Source organism: Pimephales promelas, chromosome 7, assembly GCF_988280905.1.
Source record: "Pimephales promelas chromosome 7, fPimPro1.hap1.1, whole genome shotgun sequence".
NCBI lineage: Eukaryota > Metazoa > Chordata > Actinopteri > Cypriniformes > Leuciscidae > Pimephales > Pimephales promelas.
Genome location: NC_142775.1, coordinates 28,165,194 through 28,191,272, shown reverse-complemented (window position 1 = coordinate 28,191,272; position 26,079 = coordinate 28,165,194). Strand labels below are relative to the sequence as shown.

At 36.1% G+C, this 26,079-nt stretch overlaps 1 protein-coding gene across 1 annotated transcript; it reads left to right on the top strand.

The window, feature by feature from the left end:
* The first annotated feature begins 329 nt into the window (after window positions 1-329).
* On the top strand, window positions 330-24,783 carry itgav (integrin, alpha V). Its single transcript, XM_039655419.2, has 30 exons — window positions 330-765; window positions 1,536-1,672; window positions 4,726-4,817; window positions 5,933-6,047; window positions 6,377-6,438; window positions 6,753-6,798; window positions 8,880-9,002; window positions 9,234-9,278; window positions 9,599-9,642; window positions 9,743-9,799; window positions 10,073-10,125; window positions 11,340-11,545; window positions 11,802-11,993; window positions 12,112-12,157; window positions 12,968-13,075; window positions 13,375-13,430; window positions 15,364-15,518; window positions 16,059-16,196; window positions 17,479-17,546; window positions 17,655-17,802; window positions 18,594-18,686; window positions 18,834-18,913; window positions 19,364-19,444; window positions 19,838-19,943; window positions 20,059-20,217; window positions 20,625-20,750; window positions 21,524-21,637; window positions 21,748-21,855; window positions 21,953-22,072; window positions 24,403-24,783. Exons 1-30 carry the CDS (start codon window positions 599-601, stop codon window positions 24,499-24,501), a joined length of 3,144 nt encoding a protein of 1,047 aa, XP_039511353.1. The 5' UTR covers window positions 330-598; the 3' UTR covers window positions 24,502-24,783.
* The last annotated feature ends 1,296 nt before the right edge of the window (window positions 24,784-26,079 follow it).

The window sequence follows — 26,079 nt, the reverse complement described above, 5'->3', positions numbered from 1 at the left end:
CCAGGGGGATTTACAGACTGCATTCTTGGAGACCTACTTCACTGCATTTAAGTCATGAATCACTGACAAGTCCATATATGAATATCCTCAGGCGCCTAATAGTAATTTGTAATTGTCACAGTTATCTGGACCTTGTGTGGCTCAAGGACTCGGCTTACTGATAAAAAGCTGCAGCTTTTGTTCGCATTTTTAAATTGTTTAATGGCATGCCCATTTAAGTCATGCAGGCTATGCCCGCTGCGCGGAAGTTTCTCGTGACGTCACCTTGACGTTTCAGTGGGTTGGTTTTATTTTCACTTCCTGTTCAGTGGGACATCCCGCGGCTCCATCCGAGTTGGACTACATCAGTGTCCCTGTGTCCTACTTTACACTTTTGCTTCCATTTTACTGGACAGGCTAGAAACGAATGAGCTTTTATTGCAGCACCCGGCTTGCAATAATGTAACGGACATTGTTAGTGTGAATGTTGCGTGTTATTATGGAGTGCGGAATCAGTGGAGATCATATGTAACTTAGGATAACGTTACTGCTGATCAAAACATCCACCCACAAACCGTGCGATCTCCATCTACTCTCATACTCCACAGAGACACAAAACATGGGCAAACATCTCATCTGCTGTTGGCTTTGGGCTCTAGTGGCTCTTGTTTACTGGAAACGAGCACTTTCATTTAACCTGGACATTAGTAAACCCTCAGTTTTCTCTGGACCTCCAGGAAGTTACTTTGGATTTTCCGTGGCTTTCTTCAATCCTGATAATAAACAGTGAGTAAATGAATTTGTGTGTAAACCTAGTGAGGTGGCGAACTACAGACAAACTTGTTTTGATATCATAGGTGTCTACTGTATTGCTTTTTATGTGTTATTTATTGTGCTGAATATATGAATCTCAAGGATCCATGGATATACTGAAAGAAACATGTATTAACAAAACGATAGGACTTACAATATATAGTGTATGAAGAGTTCAGATGCAAAAGCCACTAAATGCCATTTGAAATTTTCTTCTAAAATGACCATTTTTATCAAGCTTGTATATTTAAGTTCAGTAATTTCACTTAAATGACAATTAATAGGTAATCTTCATTGCCATTTAAGTGAAATTACTGAACTTAAATATACAAGCTTGATAAAAATTATCATTTTAGAAGAAAATTTCAAATGGCACTTAGAGGCTTTTGCATCTGAACTCTTCGTATTTAACTTTATATATCCCTTTATATAGCCTTCTCAGTGGCTGTTCCTAATCTCTGGAAAAGAATATGAGAACAGCTCGGACTTGTGAAAATTTGAATTTTAAGTCGTTGCTTGAGACCCAGCTTTCTTTATCTTCCATTTTGCGTTGACTTTGCTTCTGTGACATTCTCTACTGTTTGTTTTTGTTTATTTGTGTGTATCCTGATGTTGTTAAGCACTTTGGTCAGCTGTGGTTGTTTTTAAATGTGCTATACAAATAAATCATGCCAATAGTAATGAATAATATGCATTATATATAATTGAAATAAATATTTAACACATTTTCCCTCTGATTCCAGATTAAACATACTGGTTGGTGCACCCAGAGCAAACACATCTGATCAAACCCCATCGGTAGTCACTGAGAGGGGCGCTGTCTTCAGCTGCCCTTGGCAAAAAAGCGGCACATGCACACAGATTGAATTTGACAGCACTGGTAAGACGCAGCACTGTGTTTTCAGATATCATAGTATAATCTTTGCTTCTCCATGCTGTTATTTAAAGCTTGTGTGTGTGTGTGTGTGTGTGTGTGTGTGTGTGCGTGCGCGTGTGTGTATTGATTCACATTGTATGCTAGTGAAAGAGGTAGGGTTTGTCAGAGTTAGTATAGGAACTTCTGAGTAGCCTGTGGCTCTTTAATGATTTATTGGGTCATATATCAGCTTTGCTCTAAATATTTTCAATAGGTGGAGGAAAAATAACAGGAGAGGGAGCCTGGGGTCGTTTCAAGGCTCATCTAGGCTTGTGTGATTGTTATTGCAAAGTGTTTTGAATTTGAATTCACATGTTTGGCAGTGTCCTGGAACAGACAATGGAGTTGCTTTACTATTCATGTGCTGGCCTACTAACTAGATTGCAGATGTACACAAACAATCTTCACACTAACAGGACTTTGTTCAGGCTTATGTGTACTTGACTATAGGCACCGTTTTTTGTGCCAGATCTCATTGGCATTCAGTGGCGGTTATAGACTAGTCTTGAGTGATTTACCCTGCCAGCCAAGCTGGATCGCTTCAAGAGGAACTAACAGACACACACAACGATCTTCAGTTGGATTATCTCAGTGTCTTTACTTCTCACCAAATCTGAACTACTCTATGTGTTCTTTCTTTTCACCTATAAAGAAGTTCTTAGGAAAATAACCATGTATAGAGTAGCTGTACATCTATGGCAGAGTATGCAGACAAGTTTGGAGGATATAATGATATATTTTATGTATATTTCCAATATATTTTTAAAATCTATTTATTTATTTATATTAAATGCCAAGCCAAGTGACAATGTAGATTTAATATATATATATATATATATATATATATATATATATATATATATACAATTTAAATGCCAAACCAAATAAATTTGGGGAATTGTTTCTGTAAAAATATTTTACAAATATAACTGCCAAAGACTATAACAGTCTTAAAGGGACTTTGTTACTGCCAAGCTGTAAGTACCTGTTATAAGTGTCTGAATACTTTTTGGGGCCACCATATTTTTATTAGTTTTCTCTTGCTTTATTTGTGCACTTACTGCACTAGAGTAGTGTTTATATTTGTTACTTAATAACTAGTACTGCATGAAAGAAGCTTAAACATTCTTCTGTTAAATAACTGCGGAAGCATAACTGTGTCCTGACATGTTTTTGCTGTGAATGACGTGTCAATACAACAGTGCGGTACAATAGTCTCTGTGCTGACTGACCTGCTGGCTGTTTGAGGAGCAGGCACAGTCTAGATAATTAGAGAGAAATGTCAGAAGTATGAGATGGAAAACTCTGTGTGGATCATGTTAAAACATTAATGCTGAACAGTTACAGCATGGTTGCACAACTGTGTTTCCACTGGGCCTTTTTACTGTCAACTCCCCGTTTGTGCTGTTTGGCAATAATTAAGTACTTAATTCTAGTAAAGCCTGGGTGTTGTTGACCAGCTGTATGACTGTGTTGACCATGAGAAACACTGGGAAATTCCCAGCTCAGTAGCATAGACTGATGAGCAGCTGTGGCTTCCTGAGGCTGAGACTGTGGCTGAGATGAACCAAGGCCGCAAGGAAGGGATATCTTTTTTGGGTATATATATATAGATAGATAGATATGTGTGTGTGTGTGTGTGTCTATGTGAGAGAGTGTGTGGCCTGCTAAACCCAACATTATAGGGACAATGTCCCCATAACGATGTCAATATCTGAAATTCTTGTCCTTGTGGGGACATTTTTGGTCCCCTTGAAAATAACAGCTTATAAATCAAACTAATGTCATACATAAAATGTAAAAATGGAAAAGTTTTCTGTGATGGGTATGTTTAGGGGTTGGTTTAGTGTAGTGGAGACAGAATATACAGTTTATACAGTATAACATTATTAAAACATTATGTCTATGGAAATTCCACATAAAACATGATCTTACAGACCTAGGAAAAATTTAGAGCTTTTTTGGAAATGTTTACAAATCGCATTTGAAAAGCTTTCCATTCATTTTTATTTCTAGGGCAAATATTATGAAACTAAAGAATGATTTCATAATTAAAATAACACCAGCATATTTTTATAATTAATCTGGTGCTCCTCATTTGGGAGTCACACTTGTTTATCTTCAGGGTCAAAAGTGACCGGGCACCTGAAAATGAAACTTCCTCCTCCCCATCCTCTCCCTATTTTGAGAGGATTTGATGGCACTTATTAATATTTATGCAATAATTATGGTCCATTTTTGCCATTGAAAATACATTTGAAAAAAAAAAATCTAATTTTTTAAATATTTTTTTCAATTAATGCAGTATTTCAGATTAATATAGAGACTTGACCTTTTGAATCCAAATGATTGGACAAAGCAAAAATTGCTTTACACGGTTTTGCATTATTATTACTACAGTCAAACCTGGGTACAGAGCACTTTTTATCTGCATTGTTGCCGATTTGTAGATGTACAAGATTTTTTTTGTGCTTTTGTCGATTTCCCATTCATTTTCATATGGTTGGTCACTATTTGTTTTACGACCACTTAGCATCCTCGAATCATTCCCTGCATTTGTGTGTGTGTGTTCACATTCCAAATGCCATAAAAGTCGTACCATTCTGATGAAGCTGTGATTTTTTTTAAAAAGTCAAAAATGACCAAAGAACACCAGTAAATCACTGACCTTCCTGCTGAAGCTCTGAAAATTCCATGACTTGTTTGTGTTAATAAAGTTGTTTAGCTAATTTGATTGTCATGAATAGATTCAGCTGCCCATGTTCATGACCTTGGATTGAACTTCAGATGGTTTGGTAATGAAGAGGATGAGAGAGGGCGGCGTTGCATATCAGCTCAACTTTTTGATCTATGAACTGTCCAGTCCTTTTGAAATCAGCTGGAATTAGAGGAACACACCAGTGGAAGAGATTGTAGTGATTGGAAGAGCAGTGTAGTCTACTACAAAGGACATGATGACAGTCTGATGAATCTAATTAACTGACTAACTCTTCCTTCCTCTGTCGTTCCCATCACAGATGACAGGAAGAATTCCAATGGACAGCAAATGGAGTTCAAGTCGAATCAATGGTTTGGGGCCACTGTGCGTTCCTCTGGGGACCATATTCTGGTGAGTCAGGGTGCACGTGTATAGATTTGTTCTGAAATAAAATTGAAATGTCAAATCGATTAATCGCATCTAACATAAAAGTTTGTGTATATAATATATATGTGTGTGTGTGTGTGTGTGTATATATATATATATATATATATATATTATTATTATTTATACACATGCTGTAAATATACACATACATGCACACACATATTAATCGATGTGACCGGAAAAAAAAAAAAAATAATAATATATATATATATATATATATATGTAAGATACCGTATGTAAGATTGTGGCCAAAACTGGTACTGCAAACACTTTCAAATTACTGTAGAGCAGTGTATCCCCTTCCCCCCCCCCCCCCCCCCCCCCCCCGTCTCCATCTTTCAGGCATTTCCTATACAAATCCTTGTTTTATTTCAGAATCATAACAAGGTTTTTTTTTTTTTGTGGATTCGTTACGTTAGACATTTGTTTATCCGACACATTGTATCTGCAACTGTGGTAACTACAGCAGATCTGGCAACCCGTATGCCGCAACACTACTGAGTTCGTGATTGGTAGATAGGTGGAGGGTGGTACATCAGACCAAAACACAACATGACAACACCAACATCAGTTGAGGGCTGCAACTTCACTTTTTAAATGACAATATCCTGGGCGGACTACTGTTGTCAGTGACCCATATTTGAAATGAACATGATTTCTTCATGTCTAGTGACATATCAGGGCCATTTTCTGAATAATTGAAATACGTTTCTTACATACGATTCTTTTAAGTGGGGTTTGAAAGTCGACAGAGATTTGGAAATTTGAGTCTAAAAAAGTATGTAATTTGGAAATTGACTGTGTAGGAAGGAACCTTGTTTACATTGACCCTAGGATGTCCTACATATTATAAACATCATTCTAGATTAAAACTAGTCAGATATAAAATTAAATTAAAATAAAATTAAATATTCTTTATTGCTTTGATATTGACTTTTAATGCTGATATGGCACTAAAATGAAATGTTTAAAGTATGTCTTTCTGTAATATGTAAGCAGATATTTATCAGCATATGGTTTAGAAGAACATATTTCCTACTCATGTACTGATTTGCACACACATTTTTCTCTCTCTTCAGGCATGTGCTCCTCTCTACCAGTGGAGCACGTATGGATTCTCAGAAAGAGAGCCTGTCGGGACATGTTACCTGAAGAAGGGCAATAGCATTGTGGAATATTCGCCCTGTCGCTCTAGTATGTACTTGAACACAGCGCTTTACCTCACCTCAGGCTGCAGCTCATTACCTTATTGGGTCATATCTAATAGCCTTCCTCAGAAATGTCTTGACTTAGATTTATGGGATATCATACTTGTGTTGTGTATCATCTCCTACATATATTTGGTTTTAAGACACGTCTGAGTTAGCATGTCATTCAAGTTCGGTGAGCCAGTTGTCGTTCTTCTGTCTGAAGTTTGTCTTCCTCTTTCTCACCTTTCCTTCATGTTGATACTTCCTCAAAACTATATCTGCTAGTTCTGAGGACCTTAATGACTGAGTATTTTTATTTTATTTTTTTATCAGAATCAAACTCACCTGAGGGACAAGGATTTTGTCAAGCAGGTTTCAGTGCTGATTTTGTGAAGGTATTTTTGTCCCCCACAGAACACAGAAATTTGCTCTCTTATATATTTGTGCATTTATTTTTTTACATTTTCTATTATATTTTATATATATATAACCCAACGATATCTGATGTTTTACCGTTTGTTACCTACACATTTATTTTTCATGAAATGTTTTATTCAAAAAGTGTGCTGGTGCTTTTCTTGCCACTTATTATTATTTTTTTGTATTATTTAAATTTTGAAATGGCGCTTTACCCTGCTGTTTGTATTTATTGAATTTCCCATTATTGCCCAAACTTGTGCCGAATGTATTTTTTTTTTGTCTCCATCAGAAGAACCGTGTAGTTATTGGAGGACCAGGAAGCTTTTATTGGCAAGGTAAACTGTTTTATTGTATTATCCTTCTGTGAATTTGACACTGAAAGGCACTGAAAGGGGAAACAACAATATTGTCCTCTGTCAGGACTTTTTGGTGACTCAGAGAATGTCTGCTGTGTCTTGCTTCCAAGGGCAAGTTCAGATATAGAATTGAAACAAAACAGGCCAGTGAATGTTTGCGCAACCTCGACAATACTTGTTAATTTACAAATGTGTCTCGGATCCCCGCCTGTGAGAGAAATTCTGCTTAGAAGAGAGGGAGCCGTTTTAAAGTCAATAAATTATGCAGAATCATATGTTGTCTACTGCAGTGGAGAAGAGTCTGTGGTTTCATTGAAATTTGTGTTGTACTGAGTGATGTTGAAAATGAAATGCTTGTTTACAGAGTTGCAGATCTGTTATGACCTCATAGGGTGAGGTTATTTTAGGAACCGTGCCCAGAAAAGACATTTAAACACATCTTTCATGAATTTCATGACCTGTGGTGATCGTTTTTAAAAGTTAATTTTAAAGGTGTTTCTTTTTTTTTTTTTTTTTTGTTGTTAATGTGTTTAGTTTTTCTGCTGAGTGTCTCTTTTGTAATGGTATGATAATTATACTCCATGCTGAGAGTAAAATGCTTTCAGAAATGTGAATGTGATGGTATGATTACTTTGTATCGTACAAAATTCTACATCATAATAGCTTTTTAATTAAACAACTTGTGAGTTATAAAAACTAAATTATTTTGCTAAGAAAAAAAAGTAACTTATGTGGGGGACTGTTAGAAAGTGCTTACTCAAATGTATTTATATTTCAATACATTTTTAGTGGTACATTTAGTGGTACACTGATTCCCTGAAATGAACTTGAGAGGTCATTTGAGGAAAGGTCTTTTGATGAGCCGCAGAAATATGGCCATGCCCCCTTTTTGCATATTCCGGAGGGAGGGTTGATGTAAATTTATGGGTTAGTTACGTCTTAAACCCGTGAAGTATCTCGTTCTCGTCCCATTCGCGTCGTTTTTGTAGGCATTAAACTTCCTGATTTTTAATAGATGATGTCTCTGCTTACATTGACCTTTCAGCGCAGCAACTTTGCAGATACTGTTCATGCACCAACAGCAACATTACACACTATTTAAAATGAAAAAAAGTGAAATCGCAATCAACCACCCCTTTTAATCTGTTTTTTTTTTTTTTTTTTTTTTTTAAAAGATAGATAGTTGCTTAAAAAAAGCTACTTTGTTTGAACAAACTTAGCTCCTATTCCACTATTGGTTTGGTTTGATTAAAACGAACGCTCTCGCTCTGTTAGTGCGTTTCATTCGAAAGTGAGAAGAACTCTGCCATTTGAACCCTGGTGTGTACCTAACAAGTGGACCAAGACTAACAACTCAAGAAATATGAATGTAACACGGACCAAAAACTTCTAAACGGACCAAAAACTGGATGTGATGTCACCAATTGTGACCCTAAAAAGGATAAAAAGGTATACCTGTTTTTTCTAGTCATAGGAGCTTCGCTGTCCATTACAGTTCGGTACAGGCGTCAGAAACGCTGTCTTCTTGCAGCAAATCTTCGTTTTATGTGACTCCTTTACACATCTAATAAGCTCTTCACGAGTTCTCAGCTGGTCAAAATGCCATCATATGTACGTACACACATACAACTAGGGCATTTAGCTAGGTACACAGCCTTGTTTTGGATGTTTGGTAAGTTCCATCGCAAAATTGGTTTTGGACCAAGAGAACCGCACTACAAGTGTGTGAACAACACCCTGTAAGTTGCATTGTGACATGTAGTTAGTGATTTCCCCAACACTCAAACTCTGTAAAGATAAAAAAGACCAAAAAAATGCACATACAACCATATTAAAAATATTATTACATGATTTTAAATGATGCTTTTTGTTGAATGAATGTTTTTACTTTTAATGTTTATATGTATGCATATACTCTCACTGCTACTTTCTGATTTGCGTAATATCATCATCTATTGCTTGTAAACATAATTTCCTATTGGGATACCATTTTTTTTTTTAATTAAAAAAAAAAATCTGCTTGTGTTCTCCTAACTGTTTTTTCTCCCATCTTTTTCCAGGTCAGCTGATCTCAGATGACGTCACTGAAGTCATCAATAGATACAATAAGGAGTTTTTTACTCCTTACAATAACCAGTTAACAACCAAGTCAGCCGGGGCTCAGTATGATGACAGTTATTTGGGTAAGCCATTTTGCATCTTTTGTTTTGATGTCTTTTCGAAGTTGTAATTATTTTTTTTCATGGTGATTTATATTTGGACTGTTACTTGTAAATCAGGAGCTCAATATAATTTTGGGTTGCACATGTAATGGATGTTTGTGTGCTTTGAGTTGCAGTGATGATCAGAATGTACAACGCAAACAAGCAGAAATGCAGTGCAGATATTTATGTCATCATTTAATTCCCTTTTAGGTTACTCTGTGGCTGTTGGTGATTTTAATGAGGATGGTGAAGATGGTAAGACATTTCAATATTTTTTTTTTTTTATGGAATTACAATATTACTGTATTTTGCTGATTTCTTTATTTTTTTATTTTTTTATTTGAGCCTTAGTGAGCAGATTTTTGAAAAAAATTATAAAATTATTATTGACGACAAATGTTTGAGTTTGTAGTGCAATTTTAAGCAGCCATGGTCTGACCTGCTCTAAATACATTGCAGTGCATTATGTGAATGGCTTAAGTCTGATTTTTCTATGTAAATGGATCAAGAAGCTTCGTTGCTGAATGAAAGCATTGTTGTGTCCAACTCCTTTTTTATTCTTCCTGCCTCTCTAGATTATGTCACAGGAGTTCCTAGAGGGGAGAAGGCTCTTGGTTATGTGAGTTAAATATTATTTTTGGCCAGGAATCTGCCAAAAAACCCATAAAAGAGATGCAACCCTGCTTGAAGCAGCTCTTTGTCTGGTTTTGTCTTGTTAGGTCAACATTTTCAATGGGAGGAACATGGAGTCTATGTATAATTTCACAGGAACACAGGTGAGTGTTACAAAAATCTTTACACCTCTTATACGAACAGTCTTGCCTGTGAGCAGCCTGCATGTCACATGATCTTGTGGTCATGGCACAGTTATGTTCGACATTTGTTTACGAGCAGAGAGTTTAGGCCCTACATCCACTCCCACATCTGGAAGCTATTGACCGCAATGTTGCTAGCATTCAAGAGCAAGAGAAGCAAAGAGCATGAGGTGTGGCATTGACAGGCCCGGGTTTTTAATAATTATTTCCTTTTTCCTTTTCTGTCCACATTAGATGGCTGCTTACTTTGGTTATTCTGTAGCAGCCGTTGACATCAATAATGACAGGTAAGTGATGCTATAAACTTTGCTGTTTGACGATTTCTACACGCGTCAAGTATATTTATATTGTGCTTTTCACAATATAGATTGCATCAAAGCAGCTTCACAGTACCAATCAAAACATAATAACAACGCTTGAATCATACACATAAACTAGCTTCTTTTAGGCTAAGCTCTTTGACAATCTATTCCTTCAAGAAATCGATATTTTAAATAAGTGTTTCTCAACTGGCATTTCTTGGTCATGAAAGTGTGTTCAAAACTGACTATTGACTCTTAACGAGAAACATCTCACAGACATTAAAGGGACAGTTTTCAACAATGTCAAAAATCCTATTTACTCACCCTCATGTTGTTCCAAACCTGTATGACTTATCTTTTTTTTTGTTCCACAAAACAAAGTATGTTTAAACTGTTTGTGTCCATTCAATGGAAGTCTGTGGAGTCTAAAATATATTACATTCATACTATCATGAAAGAAACTGCTTTTGAATGAATATTTCAAGTGAACGTACTATTTCTGTTCACTTTCTAGCACTCATATAATTTATTTAAGTGTCTTCCCAATGAAGCATACAGCTGCTTTGGTGGCTTTTTTCCCCCCTGCCTCCAAAGACTGACTTTAGTGTAAGCAAATCGGCTACTCTTACTATTTCAGCTGTATCCAGTGTTTTGAGTCTGAACGAGATTTGGAGTGGCATTGAATGAACAGATTCATTAGTGAATTGAATTTGTGACATGTCATTTGTGAATAAGAATGTGACTGAATGAAAGCAGGCATGTCATAAACTTAGTATTGTTTTGGACATTTTTTTAATGCTTAATGCTGCTTTTTTTTTGAGAGCCACTGCTTAAAATTATATTAGCTTACACAATCACTGTGCCAAGTAAACCTACCCTAAATATATGTATGCACAGCAATGGTTTGAGAGTGTTTGTTCATTCTCTGGCAGTATCTCCCAAAAAATGTACTAAAATCTGAACATTGTGCAACAGGGAAGATACAGTTTCCTGATAAGTTGCTCTGTGACTGAACTTGTTGACCATTTTTGTGTTCAGAAAGGACTTGTTTTTATTGTGAGCAGAAAGATTGGTTTTAATCAGCCTATCTGTTTGTGACATTCAGCGATTATTTTCAAGATGAATTTCCCTGCTGGTGTATGCTGGAGAACGTGCTGTGATATTTTCCAATATGATAAACCTTTTATTTCCCCCTGCAGGAAGATCGATTTGTTGGTTGGGGCTCCTCTGTTCATGGACCGTGGCTCAGATGGGAAATTGAGAGAGGTTGGTCAGGTCTACGTCTATATGGGATTAGGTGGCTTCACCTTCAACAGCGCCATCAAACTCACAGGCTCTGAGATCTATGCTCGATATGGAAGCTCAATCTGCAGTTTGGGAGACCTCAATATGGATGGATATAATGGTACGTCTTTGACTCCTCTCATTTTATTCTTTGCATTTGTGTGCTGTGTTGTGCGCAACATCAGACAAGTCAGAACATACATGGTAATTTGTGGTCATGCTCATAAGCAGTTGTCATTGTCTTCCTTGCATTATTGTGCAACTGAAATCATGACTCATGAGCTTTTGAGCAATGGCTGTACTAGCAAATAAAAACAATACTGCCCATGGCATTTACTCAATAACCAGGCTGGTTTTATCCCTCTGTATTTTATCAGATGTGGCTATTGCTGCCCCATATGGTGGGCAGTTCCACCGCGGCCTGGTGTACATCCATAACGGGCGTCCCACAGGGCCGAATCCTGTGGCCTCTCAAGTTTTAGAAGGAACATGGGCGTCTGCTTCCATGCCTTCTAGCTTTGGTTATGCCATGCACGGAGGCACAGATGTTGATCAGAATGGATATCCTGGTTAGATTTCAACACTCATTGCTGTTTTACACATTCACTCTTCTTCAAGTTCCTGTCACATCAATTCCTCTCGTGTTCTCTTCTCATTCTCTTTCTCCCACTCTCTGTCCTTTTGTAGACCTGATTGTGGGGGTGTTTGGAGCTGACAAAGCTGTTTTGTACAGGTACAGTATGCTTATTCTGCACTTTGAAATCACACGTGTGTTTGATAGAATTTTATGATCAGGACGGATAAGCTATTGCAGGTGGTCTCATTTAATTCAGCAGCATTTAATTTGGTTTATGTGCAAGTAGTGAAGGCAATTACGACCTGAATTAAAAGAAAATAACAGTGGAACATTTCCCATCATCTATATTTGTACATGGAAGACCACCAGGCATTGATTGACTCTGTACTACACATAATAAGCCATATACTGTAAATACATATGCATAATAAGCCTGTAAAAGGCATTATGGTACAGTCAGCTGGTCACTGTTGCAAAATAAGCTCTGAATAATGATAAACAGCAGTCAAAAGGATAGCGGAGTCATACTCTGATGTTTACAGTGATAAAACTCCCTTCCCAGTCCAGGCCATTAATGCACATTAAGCTACAAAGATTGGTGATTCAGAATCCGTCACAGTATTGATGTCACAAACATAAACATAGTTATATTACCAACCACATCTTTATATAAATGGTGCTTTAGTATTTTGAAGCTTGACCCACCCTCATGAATGGATCTGTGAATTAGCAAGTGATTTATAGGCAGTGTGGATAGCCAATCATAACATATAGACTTCTTAAAGGTATAGCAACAGCAATAGCCTGTTTAATTTTCAGGGAGTCATGTAAAGCTATACTAAAATGATCCTTTAAAACTAAATTGCTGTGTTTTAATGATTTTTCTGTGATTTTCTGCAATCTCACACTATAAGGAGCCAGTCTAAAATGGCAGACTGATGATACCTGCTTGTTTTGTGTTGTTAGGGCTCGTCCCGTCATCAGTGTGAACACCACACTGGATATCAGCCCACAGATCCTGAACCCTGAAGACAAAAGCTGCACCCTACCTGGAACAACCACCACAGTTTCCTGGTGGGTCAAGTTTTTTTTTTTTTTTTTCATCAAACAATTTCAACCAAGCAGCCATCGAAGCCATTTAGATGCTAAATGTTTCATGAATGATGTAAACAAAATGTCCAAATAAAAGTGTGTTAAATCATCTTTAAATCGTATTACATCACCTGCAAAATCACAGTAAAAAATGTTTAAATATCCCTAAACTCAACATTTTTCCAGTTTTTTTTTTTTTTTTAACATTTAGTTATATGCCTTAAGAATATCATGAAAACAATGTGAATTAACACAATTCTACTCTAATTCTTTCCCCTTAGCTTCACTGTGAAATATTGTCTGAAGGCAAATGGAAAAGGAGCGGAGTCTTCCCTTCGTAAGTACTTATTTTTCAATATATGCAAATTATTGAAACATATAATATTCAGGGCAATGGAACCTGCAAGTAGCAGAAGCACATTGCAGCTGTAAACAGAGTCCTGCTGTTGCGGTGTGTGTTATGAGCATCGCTGCGGGGAGAAACTAGAGCTCGAAGTGTCAGGCATCAGTGTGTTTGGAGCCGGACATACGGTGCAGAGCCATTAAAAGTCCAGCGTCCGGTGCTCACAAAGCCTTCACATGGATCTCACAGTCTGGGGTGTAATGGCTACCAGACCTGCAGCTCACTGTTCAGAGACCACAGACCATGATTCCAATTCATTATTTCTCTGCGTGCTTTGAAGTTCTCCTATGCTCTGGTTAAGCTAATGGCTGCTGTTATGCAAGTTTAAGGTGCGGATGTGTATGGTGCAAGGCTTGCTATAAATGGATCTGCTGCTTATAGTTGAAAATCACAAACTGTGTATCAGTTGTTTTGATTTGAGAAAATATGATTTAAAAAATATGAATTTTAGGTCAGTTTTTTTTATTATTATTCTTTTATTTTTTATAATTATTATTTTTATATACACAAAAACTTTTTGATGAAAAAAAAATGTCTTAATTACCAAAATAATCATTGGTGCCAGCCCAAAAACATATCCAATTACTTGATTATTTGTCAAAATAACTGACAGATTACTCGATTACCGAAATAATCATTAGTGACAGCCCAAAACCAATTAATTTAAGTTGTAATAATATTTAATGTCATAAAGGAAAAGGCAAAAAAACAAAAACAAAAAAAAACACCTACAGTATGTAAACTCCTGTTTTTGAAATGAGTATCAGTGTTTGTACATGCTTATACTGTACACAGGATGTGGAAAAAAGCTGTGTAGTGCAATTTTGTCGAGTAATAGATAGTCATTAGTTCTGACCTATTTTGATGACCTCACCATGACAAAGCAGACCAAGTTTCTGAATACTTGCAGTAATACTCGTTGTTGAAATGCTAGTGTGGGTGATGTGTCTTATGCCATTAAAGGGGTATGGATCACCCAAATAAAATAATGTTCCAAAACTGTATTTATTTTGTGGAACACAAAAGAAGAGATTCTGAGAAGTGTCTCAGGGTTTTTCATACAATGCATTTTTTTTATTTTTTTTTAGGTTTCCAAGGCTCTTTAAAATATCTTCAGAAGAAAGATTTATTTTTATTTTTGGAGGACTCTCTTCAAAGAAGGATGTTTTGAGTTTTAAAAGTATTTTTACAAAGCCAAATGTTCAAATCTTGCATTTACGTTCGGACATATTTATGTAAATGTGCTTGTATCTCTCAAAAGTCCCTAGTTAAACTCCATAAGGGTTGATCCAAGAGCCATAACTCTTTAACCCCAGGTTATTTCAGGCAAACTGAAACAGAGTTTAAAACAGCTGAATGCTTTCAGAGATTCTAGGTTATCACAGTGTTTAAAGGTTTCAGGGTTGACTGTGTTTTTAAAAAACAAATGAAAATGTTGGCTTGTTGCCCTTTAAATTGCCTCTTTGTTTTTAAAGTGAAGCTCTGTTATATAATTAAATCCCTGTTCACACTAAGAACAATAACTATAATTGTAAGTATATTAGTGTTAACACCAGCGGGCGATGACATTGTTTATTATGAGTGTGCTGCAGTTCTGTTGTCTGGTACTTTATATACTTGAGCTCTGTAATACTGGATGGATTCTGATTGGCTGTCATTGTTTTTATTGTTCATCAGCTCGAAAAAATCATTAGGAAAGTAACTATTACGATAACGACAAAGTAACAATATCGTTGTAGTTATCATCCTTGGTGTGATTGAGTCTTAACTCCTGCATTCCTTCTGAATTTATTTCTTTTTTTTGTCTAGTATTTGTTTTTATTTGAACTCCCATTTGGATTGAAATGGAAAACTCTTTCATTCACAGTTTTCCAAGTGGATCTGACTCTGGACCGCCTCAAACACAAGGGAGCCACCAAACGGGTGCTGTTCCTCCACAACAAGATGTCTCATTATTCAAAGAACATGACCGTCTCCAACAACCAGGGGCCGGCCTGTGAGGAACTTCAGGCTTATTTAATAGTGAGTGAACATTCATGCATTTGACATGTGTTTTTATCCGAAGCATCTTGCAGTGCAGGCGAGGTATACTGTATATTTTATAAGAAAATCAAACCCATGGTGTTCCTAAGTTGAGATACAGGAACACAGCGATTTCCTTTGTGTCTCTTTCCTCACTTTTGCTGGTACTGGGCTGTAAATAGTTTAGTGTAGTTTTGCTTTTCTTGGCCAGCTTAAGAAGTGCTGATGCCTCTATGTCATCAAATATGTGTTTGCGCTGCATTTAAAGCTGTGGTGGCAGATAGCCCAGATGTTTGGCACTGGAATATGCCGTTATTTTGTTTTCAAAAAGGAACAATGTGTTACAGAGCTAAAGAAGGATTTGACCTGGAAAGCCAAAGCTCTCTTTTCTGGACATAAAAGAGCATGTTGTAGAGCTTGTAAGCTGGACTGAAATTCCCCAGCCTTGAGCTCATTGATATAGAGGCCCCATTTCTCTCTCTGTCCACTTTTGGCTCTCTACCTCTCTCTCTCTCTCTCTCTCTCTCTCTCTCTTAACAGGATGACTCAGAATTCAGGGATAAGATCACACCCATTTCTGTTTTTATGGAGTACAACTTGGATTACAAAACTGCAGCAGATAAGACCGGCCTGTTGCCTATCCTTGACCAATCTGCACCTACAAATGTCACCAAGCAGGTACAACAGTTTCCCATAGTTCTGGTTACAGGGGCATTGCATATACACTATCGTTCAAAGGTTTTAGGTCGGTAAGATTTTATTTCGATTTTTGAAAGAACTCTCTTATGCTCAACAAGGGTGCATTTATTTGATCAAAAGTACAGTCAAAACATTAATACTGAGAAATATTATTACAATTTTAATACATAACCAGCCAGTGTTCAAAACTATCTGCTTGCCGTAGCTCGATTCAAAACGGTAAGCTTGTAATAATGTTTTTAATTCCAGTGGTACTGGTGGATTTTCATGGGAGGTTCGAGCATGTCTTTGCGTCTTTACGTCACATCATAAAGGGGTAGTCTCGGCTAGTATAAGCTATGTTGCATTTTCTCACAGCACTTAATATAATTAAACTTAGCAAACTTTGAACTTTGATGGCGGATCCAGAAAGAATCAACTGAGAATCAGCAGTGACAACTGACAACTCTCCAAGACTTCGGAGTGGCTACCGAAAAAAAAGCCCATGCGAAAACAAGGATACATATTGGAAGGACATTACATGTAGTCACGCAATGCTGACATTGTTAACATTAACAATTTGAGAACAAAGTATAATTTGCACGGTTTTGCGTGATATGATAACTTATAAACGATTGTTAGATTTAATCAGTGCGATAGATTTACTGCAATGTCAGAACCAGAACAAAAGTGGATGTTTCCTACTAGTTCAGACGACATTTTCCAGTGAAAATTTTCCAGATTTTCCAGTTGGTCATATACTGTACTATATGGCTGCCATGGTTGAGTTAATGATTGATATCTTTCAGGCTTTTAACAATTTGTTTCAGTTGTACTACCGGTGTTCCCACAGGCATGGGCAAAAATGGTGTTTTGGGTAAAATGGGAATTTTAAATGGTGTTTTCTAGGTTTGGAAAAAAATGATGAAAATCTTAATATAATATCGATGGAGTGAGTTATTTATGCATTTGAGTCACTTCTTTTCAAGGAATTGATTGAAGAAATTTGCAAATTGTTCTTAATGACCCAAGTCTAAATACGTTGTGAATCGATTTTTTTTTTTTTTTTTTTGTTATCCATTCATCATAAACGACTGCAAAACCATAGAGATTCAACTACGAAGTGTGGGAACCATGAACTACGATATATTGTGCAGCAGCTACTCAAATTATTAAATCTGTCTCTAACCAAAGTTAGACTCCTCAAACAATCACTATAAAATAGCATTGGCTAAACATAGAAACTGTCTTTAATATTCCATAATCCCTTGTGATTTTCCAGGCCCACATACTCCTGGATTGTGGCGAAGACAATATTTGCAAGCCAGACTTAAAACTGTCTGTTGTGAGGTGAGTCATTGGTTCATCTGAGCCTTAAATTCCACTGTGTTGTCTGGAGGCGCAGAGCTGGAGATTAACTCTGTGTGTCTGTTCTTTGATTGTTGTTTTGTGATCCAGTGACCAGAAAGAGATCTACATAGGTGACGATAACCCCCTGACCCTGGACGTCATAGCAGAGAATGGAGGAGAGGGGGCTTATGAGGCCGACCTTATCGTCACCCTACCATCTCAGGCAGATTTCATTGGGGTCGTGCGTAACGTTGAGGTGAGCAGAGTCAGATCACTTAACTCTTTCCCCGCCATTGATGGAATTTTCCGGCTTTTCTTTGAAAAAAAAAATAAACCTTTTTTTTTTTTTTTTGATTGAAACCAAAGTCTGTGTCCTTTCTTTTGATTTACTGCACGTTTAGATATTCATACAACAAAATATTATGGGGGCCATGACATTTTTGTGAATATTATCAAAAATACTGATGGGGGAAGAGTTAAAGGAAGATCTTTAACCAAAATACAGAAAGTTTTCCCCCATTAAGTTTGGGGTCAGTAAGATTAATAATTGTATTCAGGGAGAGTAAATTAAGTTGATCAAAATTGACAGTAAAGGCATGATGTTATAAACACTGTCTATTTCAATTTAATTGTATTCTTTAGAACTTTCTATTCATAAACCAATCCTGAAAAAAATTGTATAGCAGTTTCCACTTAAACATTCCCACAAATGTTTTCAACATAGATCATAATAAAAGTTTCACCAAAATCAGCATATTAGAATGATTTCTGAAGGACCATGTGACACTGAAGACTGGAGTAATAATGCTGAAAATACAGCTTTGCATCACAGAAATAAATTACATTTATATTATACATTTATATAGAAAACAGTTATATTAATTTTAATAATATTTCTACAATATTACTGTTTTATTATTTATTTATTTTTATTTATTTTTTTTATCAAATGTATTGAAAAAATCTTTCCGCCCCCAAACTTTTGAAGTGTGTGTGCGTGTATAGTGAAGTTAGTTTTAGGTTTCATCTGTTATTTATGTATCTCAGACATTGTCTAGACTGTCCTGTGCGTTCAAGAAAGAGAATCAGACCAGAGTGGTGGTGTGTGATCTTGGGAACCCAATGAAAGGAGGAACTAAGGTGACCAACAGACTTTCCGAGCTAAATTATCTGCATTTGTATCTGTGCCATACGTTATTTATTTTTATTTATATTGTTGTGCACTTTAACACATAAATTAGCTGTTTTATTTCATTTGAAGTTTTTCTGTAAAATTGTGTGGTTTAGATAACAGCAGGCTTGCGCTTCAGCGTGCACCAGCTCTCCGAACAGGACACAGAAGTCAAGTTTGACTTGCAGATAAAGAGGTATTTTAATTAATGCTTGCTATTACAACAGTAACGTTGAGAGAATCTTTGCTTTGTGCTATACTAAGTCTGTAACCCAATAAGGGCATACAAGTATCTCCACTTCCTGTCTTTTTTATTTAAGTCAATAAAACTTCAAGCAGTTCCCTCTTCTAATCCTACAGTTCCCTGCTGACTGCCTGTGACTTTTTTCACATGTTAATTACAGGGAACAGCTGTCTTTGTCTCTCTTGGAGAACATCCTGCTTTGCTCCCTGTCTCTCACTCTTTCTTCTCACCCTCACATCTATCTGAACCTTAATGATATATACTGCTGCATATTTATAACTTAGACTAGTTTTTTTTTTTTATATAGATTTTGTCTCTTAATGAATGAAATGATTGTCAGTATTTGAAACAGCACCACCTTCTGCTTGATTGTAAAAGTAAATAAATAGCCTTTTTTTTCAGCTCAAATCAGTTCAACAAAACCAGCAATCTGGTCTCTGTTGTCACAAAGCTTGCGGTTTTGGCCAGAGTGGAATTAAGAGGGTATGATACTTTATATGTTTTTATATATACAATATATATACACAATATTATATATACAAGGTATTGATTTTTAAATCTAAGTTGAAAACTTTTCTTTTCTCACAAGCTTATGACTGAGATCTTAAAATTAGCTATACTGTGTAGTTTTAAATTTGTCTATTTATTTTTTATTAAATCTTTATTATCTTTTTTTGTGCATGTTTTGTATCTGGTATTTTTTCATGATGATTTTACGTTCTGTAAAGCACATTGAAGTACTTTGATGGAGTGAATTGTGCTATATAAATAAACTTGTTGTTGTCTTGTTGTTATATATATATTTGTGATTTTACTTAATGATAAAATCAACACAAAATGTACTTATTGTGTATTAATCGGCTCTATCTTGTGCAGGGTGTCAGCACCAGAGCAAGTGTTTTTACCCATCGCTAACTGGCAGCCAAAAGACAGTCCTGTTCTGGAGGATGACATTGGACCTCTTGTACAGCACATCTATGAGGTAAAAAAAAAAAATGCTGTGACTATTATTGGTAAAAAGACATTGTAGATCTATTAAGCTTCTGTGCATAGTTTACGATTTTTTTCTTATCTTCTGTAATCACTGATTGTCCCAGCTAAGGAACAGAGGACCCAGTACATTCAGTAAGGCCATTTTGGATGTGCAGTGGCCCTACAGATTCAACAACGGCTCTCTGCTCTACATCACCAAGTTTGAAGTGGACGGAAACATGAATTGCAGCTCAAACAGGGAGCTCAACCCTCTCAATGTCACTGTATGTATCCCACAATCGATTCATGAAAGTATTTTTTATATGTAATACTGTGGTTAATTAACAGGATCTAAAATTTAAAGGGGATATTTCACCTAAAAAGTAAAATTCTGTCATACTCATCCAAGTTTCTGATTTACTATGGAAGTCAATAGGCCTGTTTGGGTTACCGACATTCTTCCGAATATTTACTTTTTTGTTCATCAGAAGAAATAATTTTCATACAGGTTTGGAACAACTTGATGGTAAGTAAATGATGACAGAATTTTCATTTTTGAGTGAACCCTCCCTTTAATTACACAGTATTTTAAAAGTGTACAGAGACTAAACCTTTCTTGTTCACAATTGGATTGTATTTAGGATCTCGTATAATATTCCAGAGATAAAATTATGCTTTTGCTTTTACCTAGAATCCCAGATTAATTGACAAAAATGAGACCTCTGCCAGTGGAGACAGAGCAGAGGGGGGGAACAGACACAACGTCCACCGCAGAGACCTGGGGGACAAAGAAGGGGAAGAAAACCTGGAGATTCTGGTATTGTCACATCTTTAACTGTTGCTTCTGTCTGAGAAGTTTTGCAGCAGTTTTACAATGCATTACTATATAATACTATTGTTCAAAGGTATGCGGTCAGTAATTACTTTCTCAGCAAGGATGCATTTAAATGACAGTAAAGACATCTAGAATGTTACAAAGCATTTCTATTTCAAATAGATACTGTTCTTTTGAACTTTCTATTCATCAAAGTATCCTTCTCAATGTCCAAACTAATATTAAGCAGCAGCACAACTGTTTTCAACATTGATAATAATATGAAATGTTTCTTGAGCAGCAAATCGTCATATATGATTTCTGAAGAATCATGTGACTCTGAAGACTGGAGTAATGTTGAAATTTCATTCTCTTGCCATCACAGGAAGGAATTACATTTTAAAATATTCAAATAAAAAAAATAGATTTTAAATTGTAATAATATTTCACAATATTACTTTTTTTTTACTGTATTTTATTTATTAAAATCAAATGCCGCTTAGGTCAGGTTTTTTTTTTCCTTTTCTTCAAAAACATTTATAAAATCTTATGGACCCCAAACTTTTGAATGATAGTGTTTATTTAAATGTAATTATGCATCATAAATTATTGTTCAACTATTATCAAGGTTGTTATACCATCAAACCAATTTTGTTTATGGGAACCATTTTACCCCACTATACATGTGTACCACTGGCACTGTCCAGATATGCCATTGAACTGTCCATGTCATCATTATGCATGGATTCAAGTCCAATTGTTTGTGTACCCAACAGGATTGTGGGAATGCAGAGTGTCAGGAGATTAAGTGTTGGGTTGGCCGTCTAGAGAAAGGCCAGAGTGCTATTCTATTTATTTACTCCAGACTTACCGTGAGCACGTTTCTCAAGGTATAAAAAAAAATCCTATTACTTCTTCCACTGCAAAGTCTAAAACAGCCTGTTTTCACCACACAAATGCTAATATATTAAAACACAGTGGTGGCTTTCTTTCCTTTCAGGCTGAAAGTCAAAACAAATCATACAATGTTCGATCCTCTGCCTCCTTCAGTGTCATAGAGATGCCATATAAAAATATAAACTCTGAGTTACCAACCAGCACAACATCGGTAAGTTATCCTTAGCTTACAAGTATTCCTATTACATTTGTGCACTGGATGTATGGTGTTTGTTACTGAGTGCACTGACCCTGTGTCTGTCCTGCAGGCTTCTCTGAAGGTGATCTGGAATTCAGAGAACCCTCAGCCTGTCCCAGGATGGGTTGTGGCTCTGGCTGTCCTGGCTGGACTGCTGCTGCTGGCTCTGCTTATCTTTGTCATGTATAAGGTAAAGATCTGTAAACTTCAGTTAACATGGCTTAGATTAAGCCTGTGGGCCTTAGTTCATTTAGGATATTTAAGCAGCTTTTATAAATGTGAAAAATAGGGCTGGGTATTGAGACAAATTTCACAATTCGATTCGATTTCGATTCACAAGCTTTCGATTTCGATTCAATATCGATTATTTTGGATATCAGTTAAAATAAATGGCCATTTTTCTCAAGGGAATCAAATCTCTTAAATGCTGTAAACTATGGGAGTCTAGTTGTAGCCAATAGGCTTCATTAGCCTAATATGAAGGTAATAATAAACTGTTTTGTAGCTAAACACTTAAATTACACTTTTATTTATTTTTACAATAAGAAGATTATATGAAATATAAATTCATTCATGTTTATTTCGCACTGTGACTGGTATTATTAACCCGGAAGAGAGATCAGCGCTGCTGCTTCTCTTGAGCTGCGCCAGAGCGCTCTCACGCCACAGCGCCAAAACGCTATTTATGTTTTTGAATTTCTAAAGAATATGGACATAATTTGAAAATTGAGACTTTGTTTCATATCAATAGTAACAAAGGACAAAGATTATTGCGATTTTTTGGATGCGCCCAGCCGCGATACAATGTTCCATTCATTCAAATGAAACAGGATGACTAATCGATTCTTGAGATTTAAGAATCGATATCGGTTCGTAAAAATGAGAATCGATTAATATCGAGAAATCGATATTTAATACCCAGCCCTAGTGAAAAAACATTAATGTTGTGCATCTTGATATTTTTAAGATACATCAGTGCAAGTTGCTTTCATTTAAAACAGCGCAAAAAAAGCATTTTAGTCTAGGACTAGGCTTAAAGGTGCCATCTACCATAATAAATCAAATCCTACTCCATATTCCATAACAGATGGGGGCAGTATACCTCCAAAAAATGACTTGTGCTCCTACCATCGCGCATGTTATTCAAATCATTTGACATGATAGTAAAAGGTTGGAAGACCGCAGTTTCACGTGGAACATTTGGAGATTTTTAGAGATCAGAGACTCAATGAACTAAACACTAGAGTGAACTAAACTAAACACTATGAATCTCAACACTAAATGATGAAGACCGCCTCATAGATCTCAAAAACAAGCTGGTGCATTTTGACGGTATGGGAAAATAAAAGCTTGGGCAATTATTTGAAGTTTATGGTATTCGTTTTGTTCATATTACACTTTTATTGTTAGTGAATTAATTTGACAGACAGCATTCGCTGATGTTGATCAAGCTAGCGCCGTGAATTCACCGTGAGACACACGCAATTGACACTTAGCAAGCAGGTTAGTTAAGCTCTCAGATTCTGTCAATTATATTACGCAATTCAAAGAATAAATACCGTTTTGGCGCTTGTACATGTTACACTACAGATCCCTAGCGCACGTGAACCGATCGTCTCTACTAGCTGGAAAAAGAACATGAACTCTGTTGAAAGATACAGTATGCTACAACTTACCAAAATGTATTCCTCATACATAATGTCGAACAATCATTTTTTGAACTCCTCCCTGAACTGAAATGTAGTAGTGGGCTGTATTTCCACACGACTGACATCAGGTTCAAGTACACACACAAGCCGGCGCGAGCGCGACTCACTCGCGTATTGCAGTTTGGCTGGTGCTAACGTTGCCCGTCCGCATACCGCCTCCCATGGCCGGAACTGGTATTACGACACCTGCCGGGCCGGGGCTAGTAATTTAGCATGCTAATTCAGGTTAATATCTCGGCAGCACTATAACTTGTCAGTTTTTTAATGACATCTTTGCACTTATTTCTTCTCATTCTTTTGATGCGTGTAGCTCATTTTTCGTATATTGTTACCTCAATTATTGTATATGGCACCTTTAAGCCTTGTCTATGATACTGGGCATTAAACTAATTGATTGATTGGCTGTTATCTCATCACAACAGAAGATAGATGACAGAAGTAGTAGTGGTTTTAAGTCCTTCTTTACCATAATCAATAAAATCTCATTAAATGTTTTTTTTTATATAAAGAAGTTTGTGTGTGTGTGTGTGTGTGTATATAATAAATTTATTCAGCTAGTGAGTGACAGCTAAACATTATGTCTTAAGGTCACAGAATTGCAAGTATGGGCTAAATAACTTATTTTAGAAATATTTAGCCCTTTATTTTTAAATAAAGTTAAACTATATTTATTATATTATCCATCCATCTATATAACATTGTTTTTAATAACATCACATAATTGCAAGTAACAAGTAGCTTATTAAAAAAGATGGATGGATGGATAGATAGTTTGCTTTAGATGTCTCATCTTTATTTCTCTCCTCCTCAGCTGGGCTTCTTTAAACGCGTGCGGCCGCCACAGGACGATAGTACCGAGAAAGAGCAGCTTCAGCCTCAGGAGAACGGAGACAGAAACACAGAAGCCTGAGATCTTTACCTTCACTTGTGCCACATCCACAGGAGTGTGCCTGATTCACAGCAACATCCTTCACAACTCTCTCATCTTTATCCGCAGCATCGGAGTGTTCATCCAGACAGCCCAGATGAGTGATGACATTTGTCATTTGAATGGTGCTTTAACTCAACCATGCTGTTCTGGTAACAAGACTAAAGCCCCGTGCCAATCCTTTCCGCTGTGCTCCTATCCTTTTTTAACTGCACTGAGTCTTAAAACAATATATGATTTTCAGTTGGGTTTAGAGATCAACCATTTAAATCATAACATTTCAAGTTGTTAACGTGTAACAACAATAAATGGAATGAACCTTAAATAATTCAAAATGTCATCATGATTTTTAAATGTTTTATTTTGAGGAAAGACATGACGTAGTTTGGTACATCATTTGATTGCTGGTTCTGCTGTTTCTTGTTGGAGAAACTTTCATGTTACTTTATTTAGTGGTGATCAGTTTCTGCTGTTTGGAGATTTTCTGCAGGACTTTTAGTTCTCATCTGCAGTTTTTTTTTTTCAGCTGTTGGGATTTGGACTCTGGTTTCTTATTTGGGTGTAAGGTGTATTATTTTGAGAAAATATTATTATGATTGTCTACTGTAAACACAATTTTAGAGCAGGGTTATGTTTCTGCATTTAGAACATTTGGTTGAATTTGTATTATAAAAAGAGAAAATAATCAAAGTCTTTGCAAAATAGAGCAAATAACTGTAACATTTTTGTATTTTGAAAACTACCACTTATGAAATAAGCACCTTTATAATGTATTCACTTACCTTTAGTTTTAAGATTCAGAAGTATTTTTTTAGATCAAACTCTAATCGGTTTTTTAAAGGTACAATTAGAATAGAAAAAAAATGAATTTAGTGTGATGCATCCCAAGTAACATTAAGAATCAATTTTGAATGAAAATTACAATCAGTTTGATCGTATGGGGGTGGGGGGTATGGAATCCTTAGGAGCAATATTGGCCTTTTGGGGAAAATATTTATATATTAAAAACGGTTATTTGACTGATGTTAATTTGATTTTGTGGTTTAAAAGTTCCAGTTCATGGTTTTAGGTCTGAAAAACACAACCCATAACACTGAAAACACCCCTGGATTTCTTATGTTGCTGTATTATAGTAATGCTGCTGCCCATATGCATTTACCCATATTGGGTTGCCACAATTATGTTGTCTAAATGAAACATTTGTGTACTTCAATCAAAATTATGCATTTTAAAATGATCCAGAATATATTCTCTTTTATTTTGTAAAGTTTGTAAAAAAAAATAAAAATAATAATGGGACATAATCATCATAGTAACAAAAATATGTATTTTTGAGAATCCATCATGTTTAAAAACAGCTTTTTTTTCTCCCTTGATTTTGTTCAGCAATAAGTTGTTAATGCTTCTGTAATTCAAATAAATACACATACTGATGTACGGTAGATGATTTTTTGTTTGTTTGTTTTTGCCTTATTTATGAATATACCAGGGCATCCATACTTTGTCCTTGACTCGAATGTAGTATCTATTTTTTTAGTGTCTAAAGTTCATGTTATCATA

Bases quoted from the DNA above. Each gene is read 5' to 3' on its own strand.
- itgav (XM_039655419.2), top strand. From the start codon at position 599: ATGGGCAAACATCTCATCTGCTGTTGGCTTTGGGCTCTAGTGGCTCTT. The intron at 19,944-20,058 runs GTAAAAAAAAAA...TGATTGTCCCAG, and splicing joins TTGTACAGCACATCTATGAG to CTAAGGAACAGAGGACCCAG. The intron at 20,218-20,624 runs GTATGTATCCCA...GCTTTTACCTAG, and splicing joins TCAACCCTCTCAATGTCACT to AATCCCAGATTAATTGACAA.